The following is a 12,005-nucleotide window of genomic DNA, read 5'->3' as shown; positions in this document are numbered from 1 at the left end:
GCAGCGGAGAAGAGGAACAGACGAGTGGAACAGAGGACAGCGACAGTGACAATGCAGCAGTGATGTGTCCTCCAGCGGAAGCTGGAGCGACAATGACGAAGAGACCATGTAAACTGAGTACCTGGCCCCGGAAGTGGGGCACGGGTGGACGTGTAGGGAGGGCTGGTCAGAGAGACCAGAAAGGACTGAGTCTGTATTTTTGCGCAGTTGCGGACTTTGTAACGGGATCAGTTTCATATATATATATTTTTACAACCCCCCCCCCCCCCCCCCCAACCTCCAGATACCCCTAACACTGTCATAAGCCGGGATCCAGGTTTTCCGTTTCCCACAGAAAAATGGAGAAAACCACAAATTTTACCTTTGAATGGAGGCAAACATGGATTTTTCATTTTACTGGAGAAACCCATGGATTTTGCAGTTTTGCATTGAGCTCTCTGCAGGCTGGCAGAGTTCCAGCCTGCAAGGGGCTGGGAGGGAGTGGGAAGAGAGTGGGCAGGCAGGGGGCGCCATGTGCTTGTATATATGCACATGGACACAAGGCAGCCTGGAGAGGGGGTGGTGGGGGAGGTAGGATTCAGGACCACATAGGGAGGGAGAGAGGAGGGCAGGGCAGGGGCTGGGGCTGCTGCCCAGCCAGGCAGTGCCAGCTGCAGGGCCCTGGCGGGGAGTGGGAAGGGGCCACAGGCAGCTTGTCCGGGGGTTGAGGGCTGGCTCCCTGCTGCTGCGCGCACTCCCAGGGGGCAGGGGGGACCCATGCCCTCCAGATCTGTGCACAGGATGCTGGCTGCCCAATTCAGGCTCGGACTCCCGCCCTGCTGTCCTCCCCTGGTGACTCTGCAGTCCAACAGGTGTGACCTGACACTGCAAAGAACAGTGAGGCCACGCAGGAAACCTGCTTGCCACTGTGAGCTCTGTGCTACCCTGGTGAGGTGTCCCTGCATTACTGCCCCTTCTGCAGCCGTGCGCGCAGATGTGTCGCCAAGGCAGCATGGAGCTCACAGCAGCGAGCAGCTTTCCTGCACAGCACCATTGTTCCCTGCAGAGCCGGATCGCCCATGCTCGGCTGTGGAGGCCCCAGTGAAGGCAGCAGGGTGGAAGCCTGCCATTGGTGGCATGTAGGGGATGCATGTGGGTGCACGTGCACCCTCTGAGATTGGCTGTGCACCCTCTGGAAGTACCAGCTGAGAAACCAGAAGTGTTAGTGGAAGTGCACTTCTGGTTTCTCTACTGGTGGTTCCACACTTGGGATCGGCTGCTGGGGGACCCCCCCCCCCCCAGTTGGTGATCTGGTGCCCCCCCAGACTCCGGAGGCACCAGTTGCCCATGGAGCCTGCAGCAGGCAGCACACAGCCCCTGCTCAACATGCAGATTTCAGGGGCACGGGTTCCCCTGCCCCTTGGGAGCGCGCACCGCAGCACGGATCTGTCCTCTCCCCCACCCAAGCCCGCAGCAGGCATCAGGGGGGAGCCAGGCTCTGCTCCACTACAGCAGCCATTGCCCCTGCTGGGGCAGGGGGCTATGGACCTGGGTCCTTGGCCCCATAGCCCTGGCAGTTGGGAACCCCCTCCAGCAGGACTGGGGGATTGTGAGGGGGGAGTGAAGGGCACAAGCAGGGCCAGGGACATATGTGGTGGGGGTGAGGGGCACCAGAAAGGCTGGGGGGGATGGGACTGAGGGGGGCCTTTCATTTTAATCATAAATTTGAGGGGTTTATCAGAGAGAATTTACAATTTTTTAATCAGATAATTTGCAATTTTTTATTTATCAGACAAAACCAGGATCCTTGGTCACGATCCTGTGATCCTCCAAAAATGTATATACAGATAAGGCACAGGGCAGCCAGGTCTGGCTTCACTTCATGAAGGGCAAGGCTATACTAATCTTATGCAACAAGCTGAGAGACGGACCAACAGAGGAGTTCTGGGTGAACTGTTTGGGGCCCTGTTTGGTGATGTTGTCAGACATTTAAGGCTTGTGAAGAAACAGAAATCATTGCATATGGGAAAGAAAGGCACTGGAATAAAGAGGAAAGCAAAATGTATTCAATGTGGTGACTCACTGTCACTTGAAAAAGAGCCGGTGCTGAGTGGGACTGAACTCAGGAGATGCTGCTACATAACTTATCTCATAGATTACACTAATGTATTTTTGTAGGCTTAGATTATTTCTTGAGCTCTACCTGAAAAAGGGACACATGGCACAGACTGCTCAAAGTCCCCCTGGGTAGGGAAATGGATGGGGAGAATGAAGGGGACAATGATGCAACTGGACCTGGAGACAGCAAGGACAGCAACAACAGGATCAGCAGCAGTGGAAGCTACAGTAACAGTGCCGAGGACTGTGCATGAACTGAGAAGGGAAACCCCAAATTGGGGCTGGGACTAAGGGACTGTGTTTGGCTTAGGGAAGGGCAATGGGTGGGTGTTCGTAGGCACAGGGGAGCGGGTTTCTTAAGGTGATGTTAAAAAAAAAAGGTGCAATGGAAGTCTATGATAGAGGATGTATATAAATACCTAAATATATAGATATATATTTTAATTAAAATAAAATTAGATTGCTTCTTGAAGGCTCAGATCAAGCATAGTGGTTCTTAACCTGGCAGGGGAAATACCACGTATCTGTGTCCACGAAGGCAGTTTTCCTTAAATGCACCTGGGGAGAACTGCTCTTCTGGCGTGGTTCAGTACCTGCCGAGGTGTAGTGGCTTTAAACCCAATTTATGGAAATGGGAGTCTCCTCTCTAGCTTGCTCTGCGGGCCTTATGGTTAAAGGGAAGCAAAGCTTGGGGGCATCTGAACCCCAAGCCTCTGGGCTTGGGCCTAAAGTAGGATGCCCACCAAAGGATTTGGAAACATCTGAAGCCCCAGATGTTTTCTGGTAGTAGGGCCACTTATGGTTCTGGACTCTTGGATTTGGAATTAGTTTTGGCTAATTTGGCCTGGGATACATAAAATTGAAAAAAAAAAAAGTTGGTTTAGATTACTTGGTCTCTTATGGGCTCAGATCAAGCGTAGTCCTATGCTTGCCTGGCAAGGGAAACACTGTAACCACTGAGGCGTCTTCCTAGTTGTACCTGGGGAACACCGCTCTCCTGGCATGGGGATAATACCTGGCAAGGTAATGTATAGTAAACCTCCCACTTGGCTGCTTGAGTGGGAAGGTCTTGGCTTTATACCCACTTTATGGAAAGGGGAGATTCTTCCCCAGCTTGCTCCTGCGGCCTTATGGCTGAGGGCAAACAAAACTCAGGGGCATACAAACCCCAAGCCTATGGGCTTGGGCCTGCAAGTAGGATGCCCGCCAAAGGTTTTGGAAACATCTGAAGCCCCAGATGGGGTGGAGGATTTTTGCCGGTAGTAGGGCCATTTATGGTTCTGGACTGACTCTCAGATTCGGAATTTATTTTGGCTAATTTGGCTTGGAATATGGAACATTTAAATAAATTAAAAAAAAGATCAAGTGTACTTTTTTCTGGGCTGTGCTGGTTTGTTCCCAGGGCCAAGATCACCTTTAATATGTAGCATACCTATTTTATGGAAATGGGGGATTTCTCCCTAGCTTGCGCCTTTGCTAGGACAGGGGAGTTTGAGAAGGGGGATACCTGCTGGTACTAGCACTACACAGACTTGAACAATTGTGTTCTGCTTAGTTGATAAGAATTCGGAACATATTTGGCTAATTTGGTCTGAGATATGAAATTAAAGAAAAAATAGTGATGGGTTCCTATCAGCAGAGCCGAACCTAGGAGGGTATGGGACCCGGGTCAAATCACCTTGTGCGGGGCCCCACTTAATAATGCATGGGGCCTTGGTACCCCCACAAAGGGGAGGGGGGGGGCAGTTCCATGCTTCTTCCATGATGCATGGCTGAGCTGCCAGCTCCAGGTGGGTCCTACGGGAGGGACCGTGGCTGCTCTGCCCAGCTCTGTGGGGCCCCCACAAAATGCGGGGCCCAGGGCAGTCACCTCAATTTGCCATACCCTAGGGATGGCTCTGCCTATCAGCATGTTTGCTCAAAATGGACCATATGTTTTATATTTATGGTCAGGACTGGCTGTATTTAAGCAACTTCACAGTTGGTTTCCCTTGCTAAGCACATGTTGTTTTTAGTAGCAGTTCAAAGATAGACTATGTATTTAATGACATTTCCTTCTATATGAATGTGAGACAAGGGGCTTTTTTTCCTTAATGTTTCCTTTCCTTCCTTTTCTCCTGATTGAGAGGAAAACACCTTGTCTTGCATTTGAGTAATTATAGTATGTAGAGAGGTTGTAGTATCTTCATTGCTGGAGGTTTTAAAAAGCAGATTAGATAACTATTTGCCAGAAACAGTTCAGGTATAGTCAAACCTGCCTTGCAAGAGACAAATGGACTAGATCAGTGGTTTTCACCTTTTTTCATTTTGCAGATCCCTAAAAATATTTCAAGTGGCAGCGCGCGGACCCCTTTGGTGATTTCGAAAGGAGGTGCCAATGCCTTTGAATTGTAACTATGGGTAATCACATACTTTTGATTGATCATAGTCATCTTTGGTGATCCCTTAGACATAGTCTGCAGACCCCCAGGGTCCACAGACTACAGGCTGAAAACTACTGGAATAGATGACTTCTTGAAATCAAGTTAAGAAACCTGGAAAATGCTTTATTGCCAAGTTGGGGAAGGGCATTGTTTGAACTAGCAGATAGAGGTATATTCATAGAGAGTGCCAAAATCTTTATCGACTTTTGAGGTCCTCAGTTCTCTATCAGACACACTACTGACTATCACCTCTCTGCTCATGCCAGGTCCTCACCTCTACAAGAAATGGACAGTTGAAAGCAAAAAAAGGGGGTCCATAGAAATGAACAAAGCACTAGTTAAGCATTTGACAGATTTTGCTGCAAAGAAATAATTTGTCTTTAAATGTTCCCTGCCTGCCTAGCCATTCCCTTTAAAGTAATGTTTACTTCAAAGCTTGCAGAGAATGGACTTTGTGCAATTAATCATGGGAGGTGGAAATGGAGACTGCTTAAACTCACCTGAAAGGAGGAAACTGAGTTTAATCAAAAGTTTGATGCAAGAAATATCAAAATATTTAATTAAATCTCACCACCAATTCATTAGTCTTTCCCACATTTCCTAGTATTTTGTCCACTATTTTCTTAAGTGAACATTCTACAAAGCAAGAATTTACTGTAAGATTTCATTTCTTGTTGTTCAAACTGAATTTTTGTTTTAAAAAATTTCACTGCACTAGCTCTAGTTGTTATCATTATCATTGTACCACTCAATAGTGGTACAAGGAGAGACACAACTAGTGTCTCTCCCATAAACTTTTTAAGTCAGTTATTCTTATCTCCTACAGTAAAGGTAACTAGTTAAAAACTACTGTCAGAAAGTGAGAAGAATGTAATGTGACAAAAAGAGAAAATGGGATAAAGAAAACAGAAAAGGAAATACAAAAACCACACAAACTAAGAACAGAATGCTCAAAGAGAACTGTTCTAGTAGGGGAAACAAGAAGTAAAAGATATGGGATAGGAATTATAACATGGTAGACAGGAAATAAAATAATGATATGGATCTGCAAGAATATAACACTTTGAAGAAACAGATTGGAGAAAAGAAGTAATGGAAAATGGAGAAATTACTGTCGTTTACTGTAATGTGTTTCGATTTTTGCTTATGCAGAGACAGAAAAGTGGGAGAGGACAGGGAACTTGGTTGCTAGCTGGAAAACAGAACCCTCTGCAGGGATATTTCTTTCCTCCCACCTTGTGAGGCATCCTCTTGGCATATTACATCAGTAAAGAAATCCTGGAATTACAGTAAAATGAGTATTTTGATTTCAGCATTTACTATAAGGAAATCTTAAGAGTTTCTTAATTTTTTTCTTTTGTTACATTTAATAATAAAAATGGAACCTGCCACACTTGAGGCAATGGTTAAAAATTAGAAACTTAATTCATCCTTCCCATTAGACAGCTTTAGAAATGTAAGTTACAAAATAGCCACTAGCAAAAAACAATGGGTCTGATTTATATTCCATCTCATTCAAGGGCTACTGTAACAACCTAAACTGCTAGATAGCTTCAAATAGCCACCAAAAGAAGCACAACATTCTTACAAACTAGGGAAATCCCCATCCCTCACCCTGAGGTCCAGGATGGGCATCAGTCCTTCACACATCAAAGACAAGCTTGAGCACTTTGAAGAGCTAGGAAAAGGAGCTTTTTACTATTGGAAATAGGCAGAGAACTTCCATACAATGGGACATGCACTTGGTTCTAACTGAAAAAGTCAGAGATACCAGACTGTAAATCATTACATATATAAGCCAATGAATCAGCAGAGCCAGACATTTTAAAGAGGTTTTTCATTTCTTTTAAGTTAATTTTAACTTTTCTACCCAAGACCCCACTGTACTAGCTATTGTACTACTGCAGAAGGGTCCCTGCCCTAAGAGCCTAAAATTTAAGGATTTCTCTGTACTGTATGTGCACATACACATACAATTTGCATATGTACACACTCCCTGGATTATTCTGGCCCTATAAAAGCATTTGGGAGGGCCAAAAGTTGTTTTATTTACTTCAACATTTAGTAAGAGGGTGCCTTGTAGCACTGTATCAGAGCATTAGGTAGCTGTTCCATTTGCCTTTACGTACTGAGAAATGTTTCACTAAGAAATGCAGTGAGACTTTAATTACACTGAGGCGGCACTACAACAATGCCCATGTCCCTTTTGTAGACTGAACAATTTGTGGTAGCCCTTTAGCTCCTCAAAGGCAGACCTCTCATGGTCCTCCAGGGGCAAAGATTTTTGTGGGTGTTATCTTTTATTGGACCAACAATGCACTTCATTTCCAGCACAGCTTTCCAATGTATGTGCCCAGTAGGAGGCTTTGGCAAATGAAACGCGTGTCCTACAACTTCAAAAAGAATCATAAAACAAATAGGTGCATAACAAAAACTGTATCAAGGCAAATCCTAAAAAGTGAAAGACTAAATCAGGGGCCCCAAGCGCAGCGCTGGCCACCTTGATCACAGGGGCTCAGTGTGGTGCACCTACAGCTCCCATACTTGCTGTGGGGAAACCCCATGCTGGACTCCATGGGGAAGCAGGGGGCGGGGCTCCCTCCACTCCCACCAGAGTGCGGGGACCTGTGCAGCAGCAGGCAGGGAAGGCAGCCAGCTCCATTGCATGGCTTCCCCCACTGCAAGTTCGGGAGCTGCAGGCCCACAGCGCAGAGCCCCAGTGATAGAGTCAGCTGAGCACGCTGCACTCTTCTCCCACCTCAGGCGGCACTACAACAATGCCCATGTCCCTTTTGTAGACTGAACAATTTGTGGTAGCCCTTTAGCTCCTCAAAGGCACCAAGCGCCTACACAAAACAGGAAAACCCTGACCTCCCTGTGGGCTGCTTCTCCTGGCAGTGAGGGCTGCACGCCATGGGGGGGGAGTATGTGGGGGGTTCCTACACCCCTCACCCTCACCCCCCCCCCCAACTCAAGCTGTGCACTCCTGCCACCCGCTCTGGGTGCAGGTTCCATGCTGTGCTCGCTTCCACCCAGTTGCAACTCCACCCACGCCCCTTACCAGCCCTGCTGCTTCCCTACTGGCTGTCCTAAGCAAGCTGACTTGCAGGAAGCCAAGCAGGTTCCCATGGGATGGCTGCAACAGGAGCCCTGCCCAGAAGCTGCTGCTGGCTGGGCAGGGCCCTTTTTGTTCAACAGCATGGGAGTGAGGCACAGTAGGGTATGGTGGGGTGGTGTACCCATGGGCACCTCTCTCCTAGCTTCACGGGGGAGGGCTGGGCAGGGCACAACTCATTGTGGGGCATCGCAGGTGGGATGAAAATACCTGGCCAGCCAGATCTGGCCCACAGGCCATATTTTGCTCATCCCTGGACTAAGCGGTTCTCAGCCTTTTTTTGTACCAGGACCCATTTTTTGATAGCCAGTCCCAACCCAGTGCCCCTCACTCCCGACCCCCTGCCCCCAAGCCTCAGCCCTGCAATGTATGTGGGTGGGTGTGTTGGGAAGGGGAGGTATGGGGCACAGGGAGCCCAAAGCAGCTTCTTGCCAGCTGGAAGTCTGACAGCCTGCAGGGGAACAGCCACGTTTTCCTATGTTTTTCTCCTTTAAAGGAAAATCTGTTTTTAAATTTGTTTGCGACCCTTTCATAATATTCTTGCAGTCCACTTCTGAGTTGTGACCCATGGGTTCAGAAGTACTGGACTAAAGGATCCTCACATGCTTATCTGTTCTCGTACTATTTCCCACTGCAGTCTCAGGGCACGCGCATAGTAAGTAATTTCAGCACGGGCCCAACATTCTAATATTATAAAAGCCTGTCTGTCTGTCCATAACGCTTTAGTTGCGCTCTGATTGGCTGATGGAAACAGCCAATCAGAGTGCTCCAAGGGTGGGGGAGTGCCACCATGATTCTGAAGCCGGGTGAGGACCAGACAGAGGGTGGGGGAGCTGTGGCCAGCAGCACTGGCCTTGGCTCTCCCACCCCACTCCCTGCAAGCAGTGTGGAGGACTGGACAGGGGGTGGGGGAGCTGATGCCAGCAGCACTGCAGGTGGTGACAGTGGAGGGGAGGGGGCAAGGCTACCAGAGCTGGCCTCATACACCTCCCACCTTGCTCCTTGGAGGTGATGGCGGTGGCTGTGTGGTGTGGGAACAGGCTCAGGACGCCAGGGGGGAGTGAGGCCACAGGCGCTGGCCTCAGCCCACCCCTGCCCCCTTCCATCGTCACTGCCTGCAGGGCCGACACAGTGGTGGTGGGGGAGGAGTGGGTGCACTGTGGCAGCGGCAGTGGGGGGAGTGGACCCCGTCCCCCGCGTCAACCTGGGGCCCACTGCTCCCCCATCCCAGCCGCGGCAGTCTGGCTTCTCCCCACCCTCAGGCCGGTCCTCCCCTACATCGGGCCTGGGCCCATTCTTCCTCTCCCCCGCCACTGTGGTGGGGAGGAGGGGAGCAGGTCAGACCCCAAGCAGCAGGAGGGACGGGGGAAACGGGGGGCACAGGGCTCCGTCTCTGCCCGTTCCCCTCCACCCCCCGTCATTCTTGACAGGCAACTGGCTAGTTCCACAATACCCACTGTGCACTGAAGTAAATTAGTGGGCCAAGCATTACAGACCAGACAAACTCAAGTGTTTACTACTTAAAATTACTACAGCGTTTTCATTTCAACCTTGTTTCTGTTACTGACTCCTGTGACGACTCAATGTTTTACCTTGCTTGCGTTTAGCTGCTTTTGAGTTGTCTGGTGGCAAAAGTGGACTGTAAGAATCATGCCTAGATTCGTATTTCTCGACCATTTTAGACTCAAGCCCCCACTCGAAAAATGCCAGCTCTCGGCTTTCACTCATTTCTCCACTGTGACAAAATAATGCAGAAATTCATCTGTGCCTTGGGAAGACCAGAGCAGGTTGGAATGGATCTGACACCAGGGACTGCCATTGGGAAGCTTGGCCAGGGTCTGCCCGAGTCTGTCACAGCTTAACCAGGCCGCACCCTCCAGGGAGTGTTGCAGGGCCCCTGGGAAGCATCCCAGGGCCCGACCCCTCCTGCACACGCGCCCAGAGGGATGGGGGGGGGCGACCTGACAGCTGCGAGTGCGTCCTGGGGGGGCTCGTGCGACCTGTACAAATAAGCAATAAATAAAAGGCACTTTCCAGACGGGAGGAAGAAGCAGGGGCGGCCCCGGCCCCCGCCCCAGGCGACACCTTGAACAAAGGCAGGCGCAGAGGGGGCAGCGCGAAAGCGACAGCCGCAGGCACCTGGCCCGGGGCTCAGAGCCGCGGTGCGCGGGGCCGCAGCGATGGCAGCTGCCGGGCGGGACGAGACCCGGCCCGGCGGCGGCACCTGCGACCCCTAGGGAGGGAGGGACGGGAGGCGGCGCCGCGGGCGCTGGGGCCGGGCGATGCCGGCGCCTGCGGCTGCAGGGACAGGTCGCAGCCCCACCCCCGCGGGGCGCCCGGCCCGGCCCGGCCCCGCCACCCCAGCTCCGGGCTCGGGCCGGCAGCCAGGGACGGCGCTGCCGCCGCATCGCGAGCCCGCGACCCCTACCGGGCTGTGGTGGCCGGGGCGTCCGCGGCGCCGCTCCCCTGCCCAGCACCGCCCGCCGCCAACGAGACCGGAGGGCGCCGCAGCCCCGCGCCTGACAAAGGGAAGGGGGAGGGGAGAGCGGGGGGCGGGGCGCTGCTGCCGCCGCCCGCCCCGGCCCCCCCACCCCCACAGCAGGGGCCAGGGGCGGGGCGTGGCGGGCGGCCTCTCCCCTCAGCCCAGAGCGGAGCCGCCTCTGCCCCCCACCCATCTTCCGCGCGCCGCACGCAGCCCCGCGCAGGAGGAGGACACGGCGGCGGTAGAGGCAGCAGGTCGCGCGACTCGGCCGTGGGTGAGCGGCGTCCGGGGCGCAGCGGCGGGAGCAAGACGCTGTTCCTCAGGCCTCCCAGCCCGGCGCTGAGGGCGAGCGCACCTGGCTCCAGCGCCGCAGCCGACCCGCGGCACCAGTGCCCGGGGCAGGCCCGTGTCGGCCCAAGCAGGCTTAGGGCGGGTGCGCGGGGCCGCTCCGGAAGCCTTCCCTGCCGGCCTCTGGCCCCCGGGATGGAGACCCCGGGACCTGTAGCAAGGACAAGCCAACAGTTTTTTTACTCTTTCGCTTTTCCTTTTTTTTGTGTTGCGTCTTCAGATTCTGCCGGTCTTGTGTTGACTGGGAGGCCTGAACACGCGGCCGCTAGGCCTGTGCTTCAGCCTACCCTTCCTTCGGCGTGTAGCCAGATCTGGTGTGGGGGTGGGTGACCACCCAGGGCGCTGTGGTTAGAGGCCACGGCGCCCCCTGGTGAGCAGCAGGGAGCGGTGCCCCCCGTCGGCCCTGAGCTGCACGGGATGCCGTGCACAGGGGTGGCAATAGTCCCTGCTCCTGCCTGGGTGGGATGGGGTTGCACATATAGGGAGCCCCAGGTGAGGACTGGTGGCCTGTATAGGGGAGCAGGGAAGGGATCTGGCCATGTCTCGCCTGCAGGTTGGCTGGTTGAGTGGCAGCCCCTGTAGGAGCTCAGTGGTGGCCTCAGGGCACTGGTGCTGTCTCTCTTCCCCCTCCCCCCAGCACTGGTTGCTCATCAGGCTTCTGCTTCCTCCACTTCAGCTCCATGGGCTGCAGCTCCCTGTTATAGGCAGATGTCCTGCCCAGCTCCCTGGCTGGCGGATGGAGCCCCTCTAGCAGGTCAGCAGCGCTGCTGACTTGGGGAAGAGGGGGGGTGCCAAAATACAAATTTGCTCAGGGTGCCATTTTCCCTAAGGCCAGCTCTGCATATAGCCCAATCCCTCTCAGTGGAATGAGGCAAGCATTGAGCATCTGTGTTTTTTGTGGGGGGAGTTACATGCTTGGTTTTTTGTTTGTTTTTTTGGAATGACATCTCCTTTCTTCTGGATAGATATTGGGAAAGCATCACTTTTTCTTTCGCAGTTGAATGTTTTTTTCTTACAGAACCACCATAAGGTTCTCAAAACTCAATCATTAATGTGAAAAATCAAAGATCAGCTTCCAGGTAGTTGAAAAGTACCAGACATTCAAAATATGTAAATATTAATATTAAAACAGAGCTCCTATGCTTGTTGCCAAACTGAAATAACAGCACATAATTGTTTTGTAGTTTTCCAAGGGCTTTCATATCTTGAAATTTCAAACATGGAAACTGAATCTGAGTTAAAGAAAGAGAAGTTGCACCAACATCCCTTCTATTGCAATGTAAGTATTTCATCTTATTTTTAAAGACTTTTGGCAAAATACAATTTTGCAAGAGCAAATCGGACTGTGAATCAATGGGAAGCTAATTATTTTTAAAGTGGCTTGCAGCATGCTTTAAGAGTGCCTATACACATGTGGCAAGGCTGCTCTGATGCACTGTAATTACTGTAGATTAATTGCCATTTTTTAGCGCTGGGATACTGATACACAAGATGCTCTGGGCGCTTTAATTAGAGCGGCTCTCGGTTGGAAGGGATCTCA

General features: G+C 51.7%; 2 protein-coding genes across 6 annotated transcripts in view; one reads left to right on the top strand and one right to left on the bottom strand.

The window, feature by feature from the left end:
• The window catches only part of MSANTD3 (Myb/SANT DNA binding domain containing 3), a 30,166-nt gene extending 19,990 nt beyond the window's left edge, over positions 1–10,176 (bottom strand). Inside the window, exon 1 of one of the 2 annotated variants that reach the window (XM_006260386.4) lies at positions 10,064–10,176. The gene's annotated coding sequence lies outside the window, so the exon portion shown is untranslated. Of the gene's footprint in view, positions 1–9,227; positions 9,695–10,063 lie in introns of those variants that run through there. The other variant, XM_019485190.2, reaches the window with a different exon arrangement.
• An 81-nt stretch (positions 10,177–10,257) lies between these two features.
• LOC102562149 (uncharacterized) overlaps positions 10,258–12,005 on the top strand; it is a 61,318-nt gene continuing 59,570 nt past the window's right edge. Inside the window, exons 1-3 of one of the 4 annotated variants that reach the window (XM_019485162.2) lie at positions 10,258–10,391; positions 11,484–11,544; positions 11,650–11,744. In XM_019485162.2, coding sequence (XP_019340707.1) covers positions 11,685–11,744 — 60 coding nt within the window. In that variant the 5' untranslated portion in view covers positions 10,258–10,391; positions 11,484–11,544; positions 11,650–11,684. The other 3 variants (XM_019485167.2, XR_002089639.2, XM_019485173.2) reach the window with 3 other exon arrangements.

The sequence above is a fragment of the Alligator mississippiensis genome, chromosome 5 (assembly GCF_030867095.1).
Source record: "Alligator mississippiensis isolate rAllMis1 chromosome 5, rAllMis1, whole genome shotgun sequence".
Taxonomy (NCBI): Eukaryota; Metazoa; Chordata; order Crocodylia; family Alligatoridae; genus Alligator; species Alligator mississippiensis.
The sequence above is the reverse complement of the archived record's forward strand: the minus strand, read 5'-3'. Positions and strand labels throughout refer to the sequence as shown.